This window comes from Grammomys surdaster, unplaced genomic scaffold (assembly GCF_004785775.1).
Source record: "Grammomys surdaster isolate TR1022 unplaced genomic scaffold, NIH_TR_1.0 231, whole genome shotgun sequence".
In the NCBI taxonomy this organism is placed as follows: Eukaryota; Metazoa; Chordata; class Mammalia; order Rodentia; family Muridae; genus Grammomys; species Grammomys surdaster.
Genome location: NW_021604676.1, coordinates 2,659,703 through 2,681,727, shown reverse-complemented (window position 1 = coordinate 2,681,727; position 22,025 = coordinate 2,659,703). Strand labels below are relative to the sequence as shown.

The 22,025-nt window shown below is 37.6% G+C and overlaps 1 protein-coding gene across 1 annotated transcript in view; it reads right to left on the bottom strand.

Moving 5' to 3' along the window:
* Window positions 1-22,025, bottom strand: part of Bmp5 (bone morphogenetic protein 5) — a 140,701-nt gene that overhangs the window by 62,551 nt on the left and 56,125 nt on the right. The window contains exons 2-3 of the mRNA XM_028773584.1: window positions 21,113-21,305; window positions 9,697-9,845 (exon numbers count right to left, since the gene is read on the bottom strand). Of these exons, the coding sequence (XP_028629417.1) occupies window positions 9,697-9,845; window positions 21,113-21,305 (342 nt within the window). The remainder of the gene's footprint in view (window positions 1-9,696; window positions 9,846-21,112; window positions 21,306-22,025) is intronic.

Genomic DNA, 22,025 nt, shown 5'->3' with positions numbered 1-22,025 from the left:
AGAATGTAAATTTGATAATTTGCACATTGATTTAACGTACATGAAACCATTAGACGTTGTCATACATGTTTTTGATTATAAATAAGCTATAGACCATAAGTCACCATGAAACTTCTGGAAATTATAATATTAACAGAACATATTTAGAAGATATAGGACAATGTAGTATTGGGGAAGTAATTTATTGGTGTGTTACAATATTCTGTATAATTAAGGAAGAATATAATATTTTAAATCCCTCAAAGCTATAGAAAAAGGCAAATACTAGCCCTTATTAGCATCATTATAATAGTTGTGAAATTACAGAGATTAAAAAATAAAAATTATAAGTTAAGGACTAGAGAACATGAAAAGAAAAACCTAGGAAATAAGAGCTTTAAAATACTCCAACTTTATTGTCTGAAAAGCTAAAGACTTTTTTTTTTTAAGTTTTCACAATAATCTTGGTGAAAAGGGGATGGATAAATTCTTTTTTACTATTAAGATAAAATTACAAAAAGCTTTGTGAACCAATAAACAGGAAAAGTGGTAACATCTGAGAAGACAGTTGTGTGTTTATGTTATCAATGTTACCAACACTACTGTTCCTCTAGGAACTGCTATCCCTTGTAAATTTACCTAAGGAAAAAACACTTCTAAATAATCTTTTCTACCACTGTAATGAAAGAGCTTTTCCCATGATAAAGTTGTACCACTGAGAGTTACCTCCACCCAAATGCAGAGCAAGGGACTTTTATTCCCACCCTACTGTGTGCCAGTTGCTTCCATCGAATGTAGCCCCACACTTCTTTCAGAGTGATCGCTATTACGTTATTTCATGGTTATTGTCAGAGTTAATATTTTAATCTATTGTGCTGGCCAGTGGTTTTGTTTTTGTTCAACTTTACATAGTCATTCAGGAAGAGAGAATCTCAACTGAGAACCATCCCCCGCCCCAGGCTGGCATGTAGGCAAACCTTCGGGGCATTTCCTTCATCAGTGATTGATGTGGAAAGCCCAGATCACTATGGGTGTTTCAACCCTGGGGCTGGTGATCTTGGTTAGAAAATAAATCAGGCTGATCAAATCACAAGGAAGAAACCAGTATACAGCACTCCTTCATGAGCTCTGAAACAATCAGCTCCTGCATCCAGATCCCTCCGCTGACTTCTCCTCAGTGATGAACTGTGCTGTGGAACTTTAAGCTGAAACAAACCCTTTTCTTCCCAAGTTGCTTTTCACCATGGTGTTTTATCAGAACAATAGAAACCTCAACTAAGACAGAAATTGGTACCAAGATTCTGATATTTCTGTGACAGACTTGAGCACCTATTTTGAGGTAGAATTGTGGAATGACTTTCAAATTTGGGGCTAGAAAAGCCATTGAGTGTTCAAAGTTTAATGAACTCTTGTGGAAACTTAGATAGTCCTAAGACCAGTGCCGCTGATAGACGACTGGTTGCTGACGTTTCAGAAGGAAGTTTAAGAGTCCCTTAAAGACTCTCAGGACCATTAATATATATATTTTTTCAATTCAGAACTACTAAAGTGAAACCTTTGCATTGCTGAGAAATTTAATACTGGGCAGCTGGGGCTGAGAATCAGCTGTGATTAAGAAGAGACCGACGTAACTGAGGACAAATCGTCTTGGAAGTGTTTCCTTGGGATCGGCACACAACACAGAAGCTGTGGTCCACAGATTCCAAGGCTGTACGTTGGGCCAGCAGCCTAACTTAGTAATGTGTAAGAGTCTCCCGAGGAGGACTCCTTTGGAGACATAAAGGGTTCCTAGACAACAGCTAAGGCCTAGAACTTTAAGAGGCCACTGTTAAACACGCAGTCTCACTCACAGTAAAAAGCCCCAGAATTGAAGAGGTCAGGGAAACTTGAGGACTGATACTATGGGTCAGGGTCCCTGAAGAGAACCCATAAAAGGCTATCAGTGAAGTGCAGCAAATACCCCAACATACTGGAGATGCCAGTGCTATGGGATGACGTCTATAGAGAGCAGCAGCCATGGAGTGAGGCCACCCTGAGCCTGTCAAACAAGCTGCGTGTACTGCAAAATGCAAAGCTGGAGAAAGGGAATCCTTTGGGGCTGAGGACTGTGAGTGAGTCCAGATCTCAACACTGAAGTTTTTACACTGCTAAAGTGTGGTTTTGCTTTTATTTGGTTGTGACTGTACCTTCTCTCTTGAAATAAGAAAGTCTTCAGCTTGTTATTTTGCCACATTGGAGCCTTTAAAAGAGACTTCAGTTTTCGGGGGGAATTTGGTATCTTAGAGAGACTTCGAATATTTTTAAAGGACTGGCCTTTTAAAGGGCTTGCAGTTTTAAAGACTGTGTGACTTAAAATTTGAGATAATGTTTTATATAGAAACATTAATACTAATATACCATCTTGAGGACCAAAGAAAAAAAGATTTGTAGTTGAATAGTTGTGTGTGTGTTTTGTGTGAATTGACAAGAGGTCTGTTGCGCGGCTAGAACGTTGGCAATTTGACACAACCTAGAGTCATTTGGGAAAAAAGAACCTCAACTAAGAAAACTCCCCCAGGACACTGGCATGAAGGCACGCCTGTTGGGCATTTTCTTGATTAATGATTGTTGTGAGAGGCCCAGTCCACTATGACTGGTGCCACCTCCTAGGCAGGTGGCCCTGGACTGCATAAGAATGCAGGCTAAATGAGCTAGGCATGACAAGGAAGCCAGGAAGCAGTACTCCTCCGTGACCTCTGCATCAGCTCCTGCATCCAGGCTCCTGTCCTGACATCACTCAATAACAGACTACGATGTTGAACTGTAAACTGAAATAATCACTTTTCTTCCCAAGCTGCTTTTTGTCACATGTTTGTCACAGCAATAGAAACCCAAACTACAGCATCTGTTTTCCTAATTTCGTCTTAGAGTCCCTAGATAGCCAGAGTAGTTATTCTGTTCAGTCAGTTTTCATCTTCTATAAATTAATTGTTAAAAGTTTAAATTCTACAAGCTATAACTAAATTTCTGTCTTTGACATGAATCAATTACAATGGAATTTAATTTTGGTCTTTTTCTTTTGGTAGGGATACAAAATTTAGTGGTATTTGTAAATCTCCTACTGTATGCCCAAAGTTTTCATTCAACATAATGGATAATGACTTTCTTCATAAGCAAAAGGACTTTATAGGCTTATTTTTTAAAGCACTTTATATTATTTTGGGACATTAAACAGTATACTAACTAAGCAACATTTTGATGATTTGAATTCGAGTGAATCAGAAACATATGGGTTGGATTTTTCTTGACACACAAACAGGTTTGAAAAAAAGAGAAAAAGTCATTGGCAAAATTCAACCTGAGTATTGCCAAATATAAAATGCCTAAAAACGGGGCTTTTAAACCAACATTCTAATGAACCCCAAAATACTATCTTTGTTTTTCCATCCATAAATTATTCTATAAATTTGTGTTTTAAAAAGAAGGAATTAATTTACTTGGAAGATTTAAACACATAAATTACCAAACAATGGAAAATTACCATTTTGGGATGTTGGAGGGAGATGTAAGTCTTAAAAGTGAGATTAAAGTTCATCTAATGAACTATGTACATATGTGTGCAAAAAATAGTATATATGTGTTAGAAATGTTCATGGATGCCTAGTAAGTCAGAGAATTCTATCTTTACAATTTAGAAGACTGAACATCTTAAGTAATAAAAGATCTAAGCCTGTTTCCTAATTTTTTAAAAAAAATAGTGACTGTTTTATTATAGAAGCTAGTAGCCATCATGAAAGAATGCTGGACAACTTTGAAAATTATTCTGTACATTGCATAAAATAATTTATCTGAAGTCTCTGGATTTTGCAAGGAATAAAAGGAGATATATTTGAAATGTTTGCTTTGTTTTGTAGAGACAAACAAATGGAGCTTTAGAAAATCATGCGTAAAGCATGAAAAAATGTAGTAAACTATTCTTAAAGTCTCATGACAAATCCATTGCAGTTCATTTGTCAAATTTCTAAAACGATGACTTCACAAACAGACATATTTTCCACAGGTTCTCTGAGTCACAATGCTGCTTTTTGTTTCAATAGCCTTTTGATTTCCAAGATATATTTAGACCTGTTTTCCATTTTTCTTTACAGGGGAGGATAAATAAAATTTAATAATATATCTCTCTGACTTTCTCCTCATTTTGTGATTGAAGCTATTTAACCACTGGACTGTGGTTTGCTCTTGTTGACATGTGGGATACAAAGGCCCTATTTAATTTCCAAGATACTTTTTTAAGTATAGCTTATTACGGTTAATTCACTTACTTTTGGGTGCATATGTATATGTTTGAGAGGCTGTGCATACCATGACATATTCATGGAAAAGGATTGCTTGCAAGAAGGATAAGTTCATTCCTTCTACTGCATAGGGCCTTGAGGTTTGAAGACAGGTCATCAGGTCTAGCATAAGGTAATTTTAATCACTGAGTCACTTCACTATCCCTCAAGACAGTTTTTGTTTTGTTTTGCTTTGCTTTGTTTTGTTTTGTCTTGTTTTAATACATGTCCTGCACTGTGCCAAGCATGGTAGATACAACTGTAAATGAGAGATACAGAATTTCTGACATTATGAAACTGACATTCATTCAAACACACAATCACAAATAGTTTCCTGTGGTTGATTAAAGCAACAACTATAATTTCCTATGAGTCACAATCTAGTTGTAAGAGTATACTATACTTAACTCAGATTCCATGCTCCTTCCATGATTCTGTTCACTTTCTTAATAGTGCCTGCTGCCATTTTAGGCATGAAACTTGTTCTGCCCGATTCTAGACGGTTACCTTTTCCCTGAGTAGACCATCATTGTAACCCTCTTCATTTACTAACATCGTTTACTCTTCCAGGAGTTAAATTACCCTCCAGTTTCCATGGCTACTCCTCACAGCCTCACGATTCTCCTCCTCTCTGTCTCTCTCTCTGTCTCTCTGTCTCTCTCTCTGTCTCTCTCTCTCTCTCTCTGTCTGTCTCCCTCTGTCTGTCTCCCTCTGTCTGTCTCTCTGTCTCTCTCTCTCTCTCTCTCTCTCTCTTTGTCTCTCTCCCTCTGTCTGTCTCTCTGTCTCTCTCTCTCTCTGTCTCTCTGTCTCTCTCTGTCTCTCTCTGTCTCTCTCTCTCTCTCTCTCTCTCTCTCTCTCTCTCTCTCTCTCTCTCTCTCTCTCTCTCTCTGTCTCCACCTCTGTTTCTTAAGATCCTACCCCAAAGCCGGGGGTGTAGATGCCAGTCAATGGTAGAGAACTCTAATCCAATACCACATATACCTGGGGAGTGGCACAATTTTGTAATCCCAATGTACCAGAAGTGGTGGCAGGAGGATAAGATGATAAACATCTCGTTGGGCACCTAATATATTTTGAGGTCAGTGAGATACAAAGGCCAGGCCTCAAAATAACATTGGATTTTTAGTTAAAAAGTGAATTCACGACCCAATGTTGCAAATAAAAAGATGGTCTGTTGGCTCTGTTTAAAGCAATATCCTGTTTTTCAGTTTTCTTTGCAGGAGAAGACCAAAAAAACAAAAAACAAACAAACAAACAAACAAACACCTTAAATTGAGAATACACACCTTCTTTGGGAATGAGTGAAAATGCGAAGATCTGAAACATCTGGTTCTGTTTATAAGAAAATAATGTCGCGTGTATATTTGTTAGAAGGATGCAGTGACTAAAACTAAGGTACCTAGAGGGGCCTCAGTCTCCCAAGGCCATGCATGCCTCACTTCCAGTTAAGATCAAATCTGGTCCCAACTATGAGGGACCATAGAAAAGAAGCTACCAGAGAGTTAATCCCTGCTAGGTCTTTGTGAATACTGATCAGACACAAGGAAGGAAGTTACTAACACTGACATGAAGTCATGTTGGGCACAGTAATGCTTTACCTGCAATCTCAGCACTCAGAAAGTTGAAGCAGGATCATATGTTTGAAGACAACCTAGACTTCATTGGGAGACCCTGTGCCAAACTAAAAAGATGGATCAGCCAAGGGCGTGAGCAAACATGGTTATTACGTGAAGCAACTGACGTTACCTGAATATGTTCTAATGTTGACAACTATTTATATTCGGTTTAGAATATTTGCATCAGACAGAGGCATATTTCCTTAAAGACTTATTTCTTTCTGTTTTTTGTATGGATGGATGGTTTGATTTCATGATGGTCCATGCACCATGTGAGTAAAGTATACAGAAGAGGGCATCAGAACTACAGTTACAGACTGCTGTGAGCTGCCATGTGGGTGGTGGCAAACGACCTGCTGAGCCATCTCTCCAGGCACCAGATACAAGCGTATTTTACTTCAAAATTGGGAAACCATAGCTAACCTAGATGGGGGTGGGATGAATATGACCTAACTCTAAAGAGGCCACTATGCTTCCCTTTTTGGCTATCATCATGTTAAAGGAATGGAATTTAAAAAAAATCTCCAGCTGAAAGAAGAAAGGACTGAAGCCAGAAAAAGAATTTGTCAAAGGATCTCAAAGTAGAGAATAATTTCATAAAAGAAACTTGGCTCTGGGCTAGTGCTGGCCAGGTGACCACACCTGGTGGTCCTGCTTCAAACCTTATCCTCATGTCAAGACCCTGAAGGTAGACTGAGGTGGGCAGGGGTCAGTGGATGTCTTTGTCCTTCTTGCCACTGTTGACCACATTGAATAAATCTTTCCTTTCTGGATTTTATTATCTTAAAACTCTGGCTTTAAAAAGTGCTTGAGCACAAAAGGGAAGCTAGCCGGCACACCTGACTCTTCTAATATCTTCACAATTGACTACTATAGAAATTTTGAAAAGCACAAAAGGTAGGATCCAAACCTAAACTTAAATTCTAAAACTTTGAAGTATTTGAAAAGAGGTTAATGCTAGCTTATTTTAGGATCAAAAGATAAATACTATAATAGTTTTAAGACATACTTACTCATGAAATATAAAAGAAATAAGTCAGGGACAATTAGAAACTCAATATACAAAGGCAAGAACCAATTCCTGACACTATTTATGATACTCTGTTATGCTTGCAGACAGGAACCTAACATAACTGTCCTCTGAGAGCTCCACCCAGCAGCCAATGAAAACAGATGCAGAAACCCACACCCAAGCAGTAGATGGAGCTAGGGAAGTCTCGTGGAAGATCTGAGGGAAGGATTTGGGATACTGAAAGGTACAGGGAATCCACAAGAAGACCAGCAGAGTCAACTAACCTGGACCCAAGGGGCCTCCCAGAAACTGAACCACCAACCAAGGAGCAAGCATGGGCTGGACCTAGGACTCCCGCACATATATGACAGATGTGCAGTTTGGTCTTCATGCAGGTCTCCCAACATCTGGAGTGGGGGCTTTTCTAGATTCTGTTGCATATCTGTGGATCCTGTTCCCCTAAACAGGTGACCTTGTCTGGCCTCAGTAGGAGAGGATGTGGCTAGTTCTGCAAAGACTCCATGTACCTGGGTGGGGAGATTCCAAGGGGAAGATTTCCCCTTCTCAGAGAAGAAGTGGGGCATAGGGAAGGGAGTGTGGGGTGCTGGGAGGGGGGCTGCGATCTGGATGTAAATAAATAAATAAATAAATAAATAAATAAATAAAGGAGAGAAAAGAAGTCTAAAGTAAAATTAAATTAAACTGTATAAATAGTGAAAGAAATAGAAAGGCAGTGGCGGGGGAATGTGGGGGTGAGAGAAAACCTTCAGAAAATGTGTGTGCAGTGTGAGGCGGGGAAGGAATTAAAGGAAACAAACAGGCTGATCATGTTTCATAGATTCTTGATTTGTTTAGTTAGACATTTCAGGCGTGTCCCCTGGGAGAACACTGGGATAAGTACACACCACTAATTTAATTTTTTCTCCTTTTGGGCCACATACCAAGAAAGAAAGAATTGACTTCACCCCCACAAAGCTGATTTCCCAGTCTGACCATAAGTGTATACTAGTCTAAGATTGTGAGAATTATTGAGAACTCATTTAAATACATTTTTTCCTCGGTTTATATTTATGACACTTAAACTTGTTGATTTTCAACAATAATTTCAAATCCATAAGTAGGAAACATCCTATAATGCAACCTAATTGAATTACTTACTAAATTTTCAAATTCTGTATCACAAATAAAAAGCCTGTAGAAAAGTTTTTACTTGGGGGGCAGAAGAGTCCAAGATTTTAGCTAATAACACTTCCAATGAGAACTATTTTTTTAGATCAGGATTTGGGGGCACATGAGACATTCACTTGATGAACCTTGTGACATATTTAATTCATGACTGTCCATTCATCCCTTGGAATCACAACATTGTATATGGTATCGCAGACAGGCTATGAAGCTGGTTATAGGAGAAACGAGGTCATCAGGAAATCTTAGCACATGCAGCTGTTACTTCTGTTGAGAGACCCCAGACAGACACTAATTGAGTTTAAGTGTGCAGTCCATTATGTCAAGAGACTTTTACAGCGAGCAGAACTAAGTGACTTACATCTTAGATGCAATGCCCTGTGCCTGATTCTGGGAGAAACTAAGGGTAGTGAAGCTTTAATAAAGCTATCATCTGCTGGATAAACACTTTGAAACCCATGCTTTCTACATGTAACACTAGAAGAATGTAGAGCATGAGATAATGGATATCCACATAGGGTATTTTGAAATATTTTAAAATTACAAAACTAACATACTATTGATTAATTATGTTCTACCTTCCTATCATGACAAATATAATTTTGAGTGGCCTAAGAGTATAGGTTTAAATCATAGTGTTTGGACTCTATGTGATCAAAGGCTGACAAGGTTCTAAAAAAAAAAATGGCTTAGGCTTCCGTGCCCTTATTTGATTGTGCCAGCATTCTTCCTAAATAGTCTACAGAGGCTAGCCCATTTTTCTGAAAAGTCCATCCCTACAACATCTACCTCTAGTATCATCTTCCTTGTTTTGAAGTACTGCCCAGTTCCACTCACTCTAGTCTTCCCCCACACCAAAGCAGGCTCAGTAACATCACCATGTAGCCATCACTTTGGGACTCACCCTTGTCAAACTTCAGGAAGCCACTTCTGCATTTGCTTACTGCCTCTGTATCTCTGCCATAAAAGTACACAGCATATAATAGGTCCTCGGTGAACAGTTGTGTGCAGAAGAATTAGAATTTTGTCCCAGGTCCCTGAAGTGACCCCTTCCAGGGTGATACTAGAGAAATTATCCTTGACCAAATATCGCAGCCTGATAACAAGCCCCTGAGATTACACTGTGAGATTTTTTTGGTGACCTTTGCTTCATCAGATCTTCTCTCCTTCTTTGTATTATTTATTGACAGTTCTTTTGTTTCCCTATCACATCCAATAGACTTTTCTTTTTTAGACATTTGTTCAGAGAAAAATATGTATGTGTCCCCAAAAACCACAACTAAGCCATAGGTCCACACTACTTTTAATGTTGTTGTATTGCAGTAATGTTACCAGTTTCCATATGCAGCTTTAACAGCAGGTTGAAAAATCTCCACAGAGCAGAGGTGATACCTATCTCCCTACCCATGCCCAAAGCTGGGCAACTCATGTATAGGAAATGAATAGAACTCCATGTGTTGATTTATCGATATTTTGCATTATCCTGAGGAATGTGTTGCCTTAGATATAAATAATAAAGCTTCTATTAAATAACACAAAAAGCCATGGGTCTAAGCAAAGCTCCATTAAAAACATTTAGGTCAGGACTTACCATCCCCCGTCTCTGCACAGAGCTGTAAGCCCAAATTGTTCTGTGGATTAATCACCCAATGATTGCTGGTCACAGTGATATCAAAGACGAGCCAACCCACGTCTAAAGCTTGTGTCTTCCTTGTATCTAGCAGAAAAAGATCTGCATCCCTAAGGAGAGAGGAATGAAAAATAAATTAAAAGTTTGAACGAAGGTCATAACTTCTCATATGAAAGTGAAAATATTTTAAAAGCACTTTAAAAGTAACATGAGTTAATTAAAGAGCAAGGAAATGAGTGGCTCCAGTGACGAGCAGAAAGACATCCACCGCTCACCTCCCAACCCCAACCCGGGACTTACTAAGACTATCGGAAAGTCATTTCTAGCTTTCTGTTTCTCATTGTTATTTCATGCTAACTTAATGGCCTTAATTTGTTCCCTGGTCATCAGGGCTTCCTCCAACAAACATCTGTAAGTATGTACCCCTTAACAAAAAAAGAAAAAAGGAAAGGAAAAGAATTAAAATGAATTGAGACAGAAATGAAAGTAGCTGCTCCAATTTGGATGAACGCGGCCTCTCGGAGGAGCGCAGGCAGGGGAGGTGTCGGCATCTGTTTTTGGATAATTGATTTATACTTTATATTTTTAATATAATAGTTTTGTGGATAGTAAGGTCCAGAAGGAGTCATTAAGCATACCACTCCATAAAAAGGCAAATCTCGTGAGTGGAGACACAACCCACAGTGACACGCGTGTCCTTCCCCTGTGAGTCTACATTCCCCTGGAACAATCATGGCAGTAAACAGGAATGCCTGTTCACTAGGACAATCCGAACAATGTCATGATTATTAACATTCGTGAATATATGTTGACTCTTAATTGTGCTATTAAGTTTATGAACATACGTTTGTTAAGTGACAGAGAATGGCTGCATATGTTCTCCTTCTACTACTGCAAGCGAAGCGTTGCCTGGTCCTGGGATCTTATCTTTAAGGTGTCACTTTACATTAATGAAACAGAGGCTCAAGTTAATCATTGTAAAGTGCTGAAACTCTGCCAACATAAAAAAATCACTAGTATCATTTTTAATTGAACTTTTCTACTTTTTGAATCCTTTTATTAAAGAGCATATTATACAGGGAGAAAAGTAAAGCTATGCTGTAATGAACTCCATAACGTCTCTTCAAAGATGTCTCAAAAATGCAGAAATTTTGAATAAGTCATACACAGATTTAGAAAGATCAAAAATTGAAGTATTTATGACAAAAATGAAAGTGAAACTCTAAATCAATATTTTAGGCACTTCATAGCCGTTTCATCGATTTTACTTGTTTAATACTACTCACTGAGCAGCCAGAGAAATTAAAATAAGTGAATAGGACAATCAAATCACCCAGTTATCAAATACTGCACCATAAGTATTCAAAGTGCTTAGCAGAGAAAGGCTGCAGACACGCTGAAGTCTGATGCAGGATGTAGTTTGGCATATTACAGACTTCTGATGAACAGGAAGTGCAAGGCAGGAACATCTCACACGTTTTCAGGACCCATTTCACTCATTCACACTAGACAACATCAATCAATTTTTTTTCCTCTCCTAACTTGGTAAAGCCACCAAATATACAGAATAAATAAAATATTAAAAAATTAGGATTTTTCATAGTTTTAAGCAATTGGAAGTTGTAATCTTTTTAACTAACCACTCTACTCAAGTCACCGCACCTTGGAAAAGACTCAAAGGCTACACGGATTTCAAGATTGCTCCGTTTTTGAAATATGATATCATTCCAATCATTCCTTTAAATAAGCTGATGGCCCCAATCATTGAAGCACTTGAAAAACTACAGATTAAAAAGCATTAGCTTTGGATGTATAGTGTATGTATGTGCACATGTTTATGTACGTATGTCCATATAAGTGTAGCTGCATGCATTCGGAGGCCAAAACTTGACACCATGGACTTTCCTCAATCACTGTGCTGCTTTCTGAGATGGGATCTCTCCTGAGCCTAGAGATCTCTTATTCTAAGGGTCTGGCCGGGGAGATCCAGGGGTGCCCCTGCCCCTGCCCCTCAGCACTGAGATTGCTGCTGTGCATCACCTCACCCAGCTTTTCATTTTTACTTTTTGACATGGGTGTAAGGGTCCAAACTCAAGTCTTCAGGCTTAAGTGGCAAACACTTGACCAACAATGATGTCTCCCCAGTGCCCTCAAAGGGATAATTTTGTTAGACTAAACCAACAAAGTTCTATAGGTAACCATTTAGGTGACATTTTCTATTATTTTTAAAATGTATTATACCATCTTTAAAGTGAAGTCACAAATCTTTCTAATTGTCCATCATTATTAATAACTGTAGATTTAATGTATATGTGCAGGGAGACACCATGCCACAGCACTGTGCAAGCTCTAAATGTCTGCATTTTTCAGTGACAAATTGCAATGCACCAGTCAACAAATCAAAAAAATGTGGTTTCAAAATCATGCATTCTAGTTCACCTCTGAAGGGTTTGGATAGTCAGCTGATTTCATAGGTATCAACATGTTTTCCTATTCTTGAAGAAAACTATTTTATTCTGATCATTTCTTTTGTTTCCCCATTTTCTTTTTATATAAAAACCTCAACATTACCTTCAGACAATAAAATTTGCTTTTGGGTAATAAAGTATATTATCAATGAACACATTGGCAGCCAGTCTGTGACTTTGTTCATGTAATTCTATTCACAATTGTTACTTAAAATAAACCCTCTCTAAGTCTACACAAAATTAGGCATGAATTCCTGTAGATTATAGAATTTCTCTACAAAGAACTTTTATCACTAAGAATAGTTTTAAAAGTCTTCTTATCATTTCCCATGTACAGGATACAATAAACCTGTTACATTTGACTGCTTTTTTTCTAGAGATCAAACTTAGGACCACATGCATGCTAGTCAAGAGCTCTGGCTCTGTGCCAGTACTTTGACTGAAAGAGAATAAATTCTTTCTGTTTTAAGGTACCCCAGACTTATAGTGGTTTGCTATAGCAACTTCATGGAATTCATACACTCGTTGAATTAGAAGATTCCCAAGTGAAACAGAGAGCTCACTAATATAAAGTACTGAGGAAGAACTAGGAAGAAAGAAAGCATGTCTATAAGATCCTTGGGCAGTGAGGCTATCAGTGGATGATAGGAAACATTAATGGAGTTTTAGAAATCCAATTGCAATTGGCTGAGAAGTGAATGAGAAAGTGACAGGACTGGGGAAGAAAAATGATGTGTAATTTGAGGGCGGTGGGGTAATGGACAACAGAATCAAGAAGGAGGGATTCTTCATTAAATGATTAATAATGTTGCTTACATAATGCATTTAAATACATATTCATAAGACAAATTGTCTACTATGTCAACACAAGATAATCTTGGGTAGACGATATTGGATCTCCTTTAAAACCAGCATGTACTGTTATAGCACTATACTTGGAGTTCAAATACAAAATTTCTTTATGAATCAAATCACTTGACAAGAAGCAGGGGATAAGCTAATATACTTGCTTTTGATCATAAAGTAACACTTGTGCAACATTTGTAATGCTTTTATTGATGTATTCTTTGTCCTTCCAATAGACAGCATCTACAATTGCATTTTCTGCATTGTTCTATGAAAGGTACTATATGACATACTTGTGGATAATGTATTTTCTTGCTTCCTTCTCAATGTGACTGACAAACATTTCACACTGATATTTTCCCACAACCTAAAGCAGGGCTGTAAGATTTTTGGATCCTCTGTGTCTTGGCTAGAGTTTCCATTGCAGTGATAAAACACAGTGATCAAAAGAAATTTGCAGAATAAAGATTCATATTCTCACAAAACAATTCTACCAGCTGGGGGACAAATATCCAAACTCATGACCCTATAAGGAATATTTTATGCTAAAATAGAGTGTGGCCAAGAAGAGCGTGGAGAACCTGCGAGAACACTTGCCGTTCTGCTTCGTCTCTACAAGGCACAGTCGTATCTCCACACTGCCCAGGCTTTCTCAAACTGAAACTCACCTTCTTTCATGACTATTTTTCTTTGAGTAACTTATCAATTCTAGGAAAATAATAATTCACTTACATGACAACCATATCATGGTTTATGAGAGAAGGAAATTACTCTGTCAGGAACTCAAAAATTAGTGACATAATCAGTGACCAAACAAAAAAAAATCCTCATCTGTCTCATCGTATAAATATTGCCACTACACTCCTGAGGAATTAATCTAGCACTGAGTTCATTAACTAAACATGTCACAATAACAAATTATAGCTTCTGAACTTTGTCTTAAAGTTAGAAGTTTGCCCAGTCCCCACCTACCAGACGCGCCAACACCTAAGACTCAGGGAACACAGCAGCAGAAGAGTAGATACAAAGACTGTAAGAGGACCATGGAGTTTACTGTGAGATGCTGTAATGCTGGAAGCTGCATTCTCAAAGTTGCACCAGTTTGACTGCCTAAACATGAGCCAAACAAGGATGACACAAATGGATGTGCTAACAAGGAAGGGGGAAGCCCCAAGGGCCTCAACCCTGCACAAGGAATAGATAGGCAAAGAGTGGGAGAAATAGTTTTTCTGGGGAAATGCATCACAGTTGGTTATCCAATACCAAATAGTCAGCCCTGAAAGCATACACACAAGAAGCATTAGACACACTGAGCAGGTGTATATAAGAATAGATATACATATGTGTGTATATGTTATATTTATATATGCATTGTATATGTAGATACATATATAGTAGGTTATAGTATATACTATATATAGTAGTATATAGTATTTAGGAATATATTATATGTAATATATATTATACATATATTTATATATGAGATTTTGAATACTTCTATATATTTAGATTTTATATTATGATATTATATATAATATATATTCCTAAATACAGTATACATATATATATATATGTGTGTGTGTGTGTGCCATAAATACATATGTGCATATAACAACAATGAAAAATGCCATGAACTTGAAACACATCAGGAGTAGGACATGGGAGGGCTTGAAGGGAGGAAAGGGAAGGGAAAATGATCTAATTATATTATAATCTCAAAATGAAAGAAAAATATGGAAAAGGCTAAATTTTAGATTGTGTGCGGTTTATAGATATTTTTAGATGACCCTTAATGTTCATATGAAACAAACATGGACTTCTAAAACTCTGAAAATCATAAGAGTGTCAGTATTCCAGGATCTGATTCTGTTTTATATTTTAAATATTGAGATAAAAAAAAAATGAACACTTGGGATCAGGTCATCCGTTGTTGGTTAAAGGAGATGCCCAGAGTCTTTCAGAAGGTTTAGCAGGACCCACTATACAAATTCAGCGTAGCCACACATTCAATGCCTGTAGCATACACCCAGATCCTACACCATCCTCATTACTGTGACAATGAAAAATACAGTCAGACACTGACAGACCTTCCCTAGGGAGCCATGTGGCCCCAGTTGAGAACCACTGATAGAATAAAGCTTGATCACTGTATACCAGGAAATGTAAGCCGTGATTAACTGCTGTCCTGCACTAGTAGAATTGACTCAGTGTCCTTTGAGAGTCCTTCTCTGTTCTGCTATCTCATGAGGCCAGGAAATCTTCCAGTGTAGAAGCTGTCAACATACATTTATTTGAAAGAATGTCCACAGAAGAATCCCAAATCTTAAAGGAGCAAAAAGCGGGAGAGATGGAGTAAATGAAAATCTGACTGTGGACTGAAATGATGACAGCAGAGATAAATACACCAAGGAGTGAAGGCAGCTAATGACATCGGGCAGTCTCGCCTAAAATGTTTGTGCAGTGGAGTACAGAAATGTATGCCCATAGTGCATTAGACTCCTAGAAAGCTCATTTGTGTGTGTATATGTATGTGTGTGCAATTTTTAATTCAAATGTAGCACTTTAGTACAGCACCAGACATGTGTGTCTGTTAAATGTACATCACTTCCTACGGTGCTGTTGATCATTTTGTTTGTATAATATGATTTAATTAATGACATATTTAGGCCGTTTAACATTTTAATGTATAGTATTTTAAAGTTAATATCCACCCCTTCATCTGCCTATAGAAAGTTTCTATCCACCCTGAACAGTAAGCCCCGGAGCCCTCCCCTGAAGCCCGGTAAGCCCCGGAGCCCTCCCCTGAAGCCCGGTAAGCCCCGGAGCCCTCCCCTGAAGCCCGTCCCTCACCCACATGAAGAACTCATTTCCCTTCATTCACATTTCCACATCACTTAGTGCATACTTACATCATAGTTCTTAGCACATTGTATTATTGTTATTAAAGTCTGTGTGAGGCGAGCTGTCTACATCCCGTGTCCCTCAGGCTATGAGCTTTTGAGATCTTATTTACGCTGCCTTAGGTCCTCTGTGCTTGCTCAACAAAAGCGTGCGTGTGGCGTTCAGCTGCATGATCTGGAAAATTTAATAGTGTGGAAACCTCATTTCTCAATAATGTCAATATATGAGGTGTGACTGAAGAGCGGTACGTTCTATATGAGATTTGAAGTTGTTGGTTTTATATAAAATGATTAAAATAAATGAAATGATAGAAAAATGTGTTACCCCTGTAGCAGGAAAAATAAAGGCTTGGACACCTATCAGAACTTTAAATTGCACACATTTAAATGTGCATACGCATAAATCAGGAATGTAAGAGGCGGTAGGAATAGAATCTATACTGTAAAGAGCTGCAGGTTATATAGGCGGGACAAGTGGCAAGGTAGATGATATTGTGGCTCTGTCCACTTCTCGGTGTGATTCCTTCACACTGATAGAGGATTCACAAGCTAGCTGGCTAACAGATCAGCTGAGGTCTCGAACGTGAAACATATCCAAACACCAGTCTAAGTGACAGCAAAGTTTTCCACACACACACATGAAGGCAGGACTTTAGGTACAGGGAGTTCCCATATTAGATAATGCATAATTTGCTATTAAATAGCAAAGTTCTGAACCAAAAAGTACAATCTATAAGAATTCAACTGCTTCTGAGACTTCCTGAAAATGCTACATTAAAAATTTACAATTCTGAATCTGGAGAGTGGTTAAGAGTACGGGCTGCTCTTCCTGAGGTCCTGAGTTCAATTCCCAGCAACCACATGGTGGCTCACAACTATCTGTAATGGGATCTGATCCCTCTTCTCGTGTCTGAAGACAGTGACAGTGTAGTCACATACATAAAATAAATAAATAAATCCTTTTTTAAAAATGTACAATTCTGGTGATAAAAGCTTTAAGAGGTGACATACATTTTGAAAATATAAGAAATAACTATTTTCCTTTCCTACTTCTATTTTAGCTATTTAAGGAACAGCAGGTATATATGCATATGTGCATATATATAACAAGCTACATACAATAAATGATTTTATAGATTTATTTGAATTTTAAAATTACTTTTTTGTATTGCAATTCTTTCTCTTTTAACTGTGATCATATATTGTGGAATGTGGTTTTTTACCTTGGTTTTTGTCCCATAGAATTAAAGTCAAACTAGCATGAAAAAAATTAAATAAAATAAATAAAAAGAAAATATTAGTTCTTAATTTTCATTGAGGAAAATTCCTTCCATAGCTTAAGAAATACAAGAAAAACTAATTTTTAAATCCTAATATTTTTGCATTCATCCTTACTGAGGAGCAGTTGGGAATCTACTTAGCATATATGTAGTATAAAGTTATTTTCCTCTATCCTTCTCTCTTTCTCTTTCTTTCTCTTTCTCTTCGTGTGTGTGCAAAAACATCTTAATTACACAGAATAATTGCCTTGTATTGGTCAGCTTTCCATTATTAAAATTAAATATTTAAAATAATAAACATATAAATAGAAAAGAGTTATTTGGATTCGTGATTTTGTCAATTCCAGTCCTGGTCAAGTAGCCCAATAAATACCACTGGAGCCTTGGGTGAAGGAATACATTTGGTAAGGTCCTGTGGCTGAACCAAGTACCCAGTAGTCATGAATTAATGCATAGACAAACATTGGTAAAGGTCCAAATTTGGAGGCCATAATCCCAATCAAATAAGGATCTCTGACAAACTTCCTATCACCCCTTAGAGGCCTGGAGCACCCAGGGAAACGAAACAGTTCCATTCTGAAGGTCACACCTTTAACATATGGGGTTTTAAGGAGCATTTAACCTCAAAACTGTAACAGGACCTGAATAAGTTGTCTTTTTATTTTGGTCAATATAAAATTTTATATTTAGATTCAATAAAAATATTCCAAATGAGAAAGACCAAATATATCAAAGATTCTTCTGAAAAAAAACTTGAGATGTTAAATAACTAAGAACAACTTAATGTCCATTAAAATGCACCAGACTCCCCATCAAAAATAATAGTGATGTCAAAATATTAATTCAGATCATACAGCTTAGTAGAACAAGGGATAAAAAGAAATGTTTACAACATCCTACCTCCCACTGTAGAAAAAATAATTATAAGTAAAATAAAATTACAGTTGTAGAAATATTAAGTAATGTTCAAAATACTATCTTCAATTATCACTTAGCTTTGAAATGTATACCATTATCTAATGCAAAACAGATGGTTTATAGGATTCATTATATATGCATGTCCTATGCCTTCATTTTGTAAGTAGAACCACTAGCTAGATATTACGGGCCACACTTAAAATTCCATCACTTGCTAGGCTGAGATATAGGATCTATAAGTTCTAAATTGCCTATACTATAGAAGACATTGTAGCTCTAACAACAACAACAAAAATCAATGATCAAAACACCACTGTAGTCAGACTTTTTAAAAATACAATTCACCAGTGGCCAACAATTACTGTTAAGAAAATGACACAGATCTTTCTGACTTATTATTCGTTCTCTTAAAATAGCAGTGCATATAGAGCAAAACTTATTAAAATGATTCTCCTTAATTGTTCCATGGGATATTAATAAGTGCTATACATCTAAAACTCAGTTAACAAATAATTCTGAAGAAGGCCAGCTAAAAAAATTATTTTACCTACCCTTGAGATTTTTTTATGATGCACTTTTCTTTATTTTGCAAGGTTTTTCTCTTTCTGTTTTTTATTAGATATTTTATTTACATTTCAGATGTTATCCCCTTACCCCATTACCCCCTGCCCAGGAATCCCCTATCCTATCCCCCCTCCTCCTGCTTCTATAAGGATGTGCCCCATCCACCCCCCAACTCCCACCTCCCCATCTTCAAATTCCCCCACACTGGGCATCCAGCCTTTATGGGACCAAGGACCTCCTCTTCCACCTATGCCCAACAAGACCATCCTCCCCTACTTATACAGCTGGAGCCATGGGTCCTTCCCTATGTGCTCCTAGGCTCTCCTGGGAGTCCTGGTTGGTTGGGATCATTGCTCTTCCCATGGGGCCGCAAACCCTTTCAGCTCCTTCAGTCTTCTCTCTAACTCCTCCGTTGGGAACCCCATGATCAGTTCAATGGTTAGCTGTGAGCTTCCGCCTCTGAATATGTCAGACTCTGGCAGACTTCTAAGGAGGCAGTTATATCAGGCTCCTGTCAGCATGCACTTCCTGGCATCCACATCAGCGTCTACCTTTGGTGACTGCACATGGGATGGATACCGAGGTGGAACAGTCTCCAGACGGGCCCTCCTTCAGTTTCTGTCCCACACTTTATACCATTATCTAATGCAAAACAGATGGTTTATAGGATTCATTATATATGCATGTCCTGTGCCTTCATATGGAGATACTTTGTCTTCATATTTGCTCTCTTGAGTATTCTGTTATTCCTTCTAAGAAGGACCGAAGCACCCACACTTTGGTCTTCCTTCTTCATGAGCTTCATGTGGTCTGTGAGTTGCATCTTATGTATTCTGAGCTTCTGGGCTAATATTCAATTATCAGTGAGTGAATATAATGTGTGTTCTTTTGTGATTGGGTACCTCACTCAGGATGATATTTTCTAGTTCCATCCATTTACCTAAGAATTTCTTGAATTCATTGTTTTTAATAGCTGAGTAGTACTCCATTGTGAAAATGTACCACATGAAGGACATCTGGGTTCTTTCCAGCTTCTGGCTACTATAAATAAGGCTGCTATGAACAGAGTGGAGCATATGCCCAGGAGTGATATAGCTGGGTCCTCAGGTAATGCTATGTCCAATTTTCTGAGGAACTGCCAATCTGATTTCCAGAGTAGTTGCACCAGCTTACAATCCCACCAACAATGGAGGAGTGTTCCTTCAGATCTTTTTAACCATGTGACTTTCTGTTTCACATCATGAGCCTTCTACAGGTTGTCAAACAAAGGTATTTGACCTCAACTTCTTTATCTTCATTGAGTATTGTGAGAGACTAATAGAATGTTCCTTGGGAAACTATTATAATTAGAACATCAAGAATACCCTAAACAATGGAAAACTATGAAGAATTATGAAGATAAAGGGTAACTAAACACAGAACCTTAAGTATTTACCCAAGGACATAGACGTTCCCCACAAGAAAGTTCTGATCTTGTGAATAGAAGCTACCAGCAGCTGAAGAGTATCTGGTTTATAATGTGTCAACTGTTCAACAAAGATAACTAAAAGATTTCTGTGTTATATTAAGGACCAGAGAACATGTTTAAGGCTATTCTATAGTTCATACTTGGTGGTTCATTTGCATCAATCCATTATCAGTGACATTTTCAGACATTTAGTATTTTGATCTATCATCTTGTTCTCACGAAGTTCTCAAATATCTTTTAAAAAGATGTGTACTGGTTATCTGCCAGATTCTAATATAAGGAGAACCATCTTTATTCAAAATACATATAACTAATTGTATGTTATCCCACCCCTTACCTAGCAAACCAGTCCTTCTCTCATTTACAGAACTCTATGCTACTTAAGTAATTTTATATAAAATTTTGTGTTGATATAATAAAATGCAAATTTTCTTGACTGAAAGGCAAATTGACGAAATGAGGCAAACAACTAAGAAAGAACATAGAGAGAAATATGGCGCCATTTTGTACACTTGGTCAATAGTAAAAAATTCTGTAAAATATAGGAGGAATTCTTAATATTTATTCATTCATTTCTTTTCATTTATATACTTATTTTGAAATTTATATTCACGTATATATGTGTGTTTGTATGCACATACATATCAGGTGCCAAAGGAGGTCGGTCAGAAGAGAAATTAAGTTAGAGTTAAAGGTGGTTGTGGGCTGCCTGACATGGGCGCTAGGAGCCAAATTATGGTCCTCTACAAGACTGAGCGCTCTCAACTGCTGAACTATTTCACCAGCTCCTTATTCTTACTTTGCAATGGTCTTTACCTGGCTCAGAATCTCTCCTCACCACCCCCCAAGAAAATATTATAAATTACATAAGCTATCAGTGGCTTTTTAACTAAAATTTAGTCCTTGTTAGGATAGTCAATATAAAGTTGATACCTATTGGCGTATTCCTTGATGATCTGATATATGCTAATCTTAATTGTTTCGTTTTCAAATCGCTGGTTGCTCTTATCTTTATAAATCCGGAATTCAGCTGCCGTCACTGCTTCTCCGTGTGGAATCTGGGTCAGATCAAACCGAAATTCTTTGTAATGCCTTCTCTGATGAGAAAAGTCCTTGTCTCTTTCAACTGAAAAAAAAATTAAGGAATGAAGAAAAACGTTAGCTCCTTATAAAATATGGCAATCAATGATAAATTCTCCACCTTTAAAATGAGAACAAGCAGGATAGTATAAAACTGTGAAAACACTAAAACCACAGACTCATACGTGTTTCCAGCTAAAGGAAATTCCACAAACTAATAGCCTTTTGGTTCAAATGCAGTATAGCTGTCTGGTTTTATACAAATTCCGGGATCCTAAATGGAAAGACTATCCAAAGATGTTTTTTAAAGTGAAGGTTGTAAAGTGGTTGCCAATACTCATCAAGTACCAGAACATAGGTTTCATACAGGAATAAAAATGATGTTACAGAAGCCTGCAGAATTTCAAGTGAAGTCAGAGGAAAGAGGGAGCCACAGAGCAAAGGGGGAGGAGGGGGTCTGTAACACAGGATGTTATGTGGCATTTTTGTAGGCGAATAAATGAAGCAAGTTCTTTTTCTGATTTAAAACAAATTTTCTTTTAGCTGATCCATAAAAACAGAATTTACAGTCATGTGATGTTTCGACTGTGTAATTCTGAGGTATATGCTGTCAATGTTTCAATCAGGCTAAATACACGTGCTCTAATGGAGATCACTCCTTTACAGCAAAGCACTTACGTTCCTTCTTCCAGCTATATGAGCATATAGTAAACAACACTCATTCTTTCTTCTGTGGGACTGTGGACCAGAACAGTGTTCTCCACCT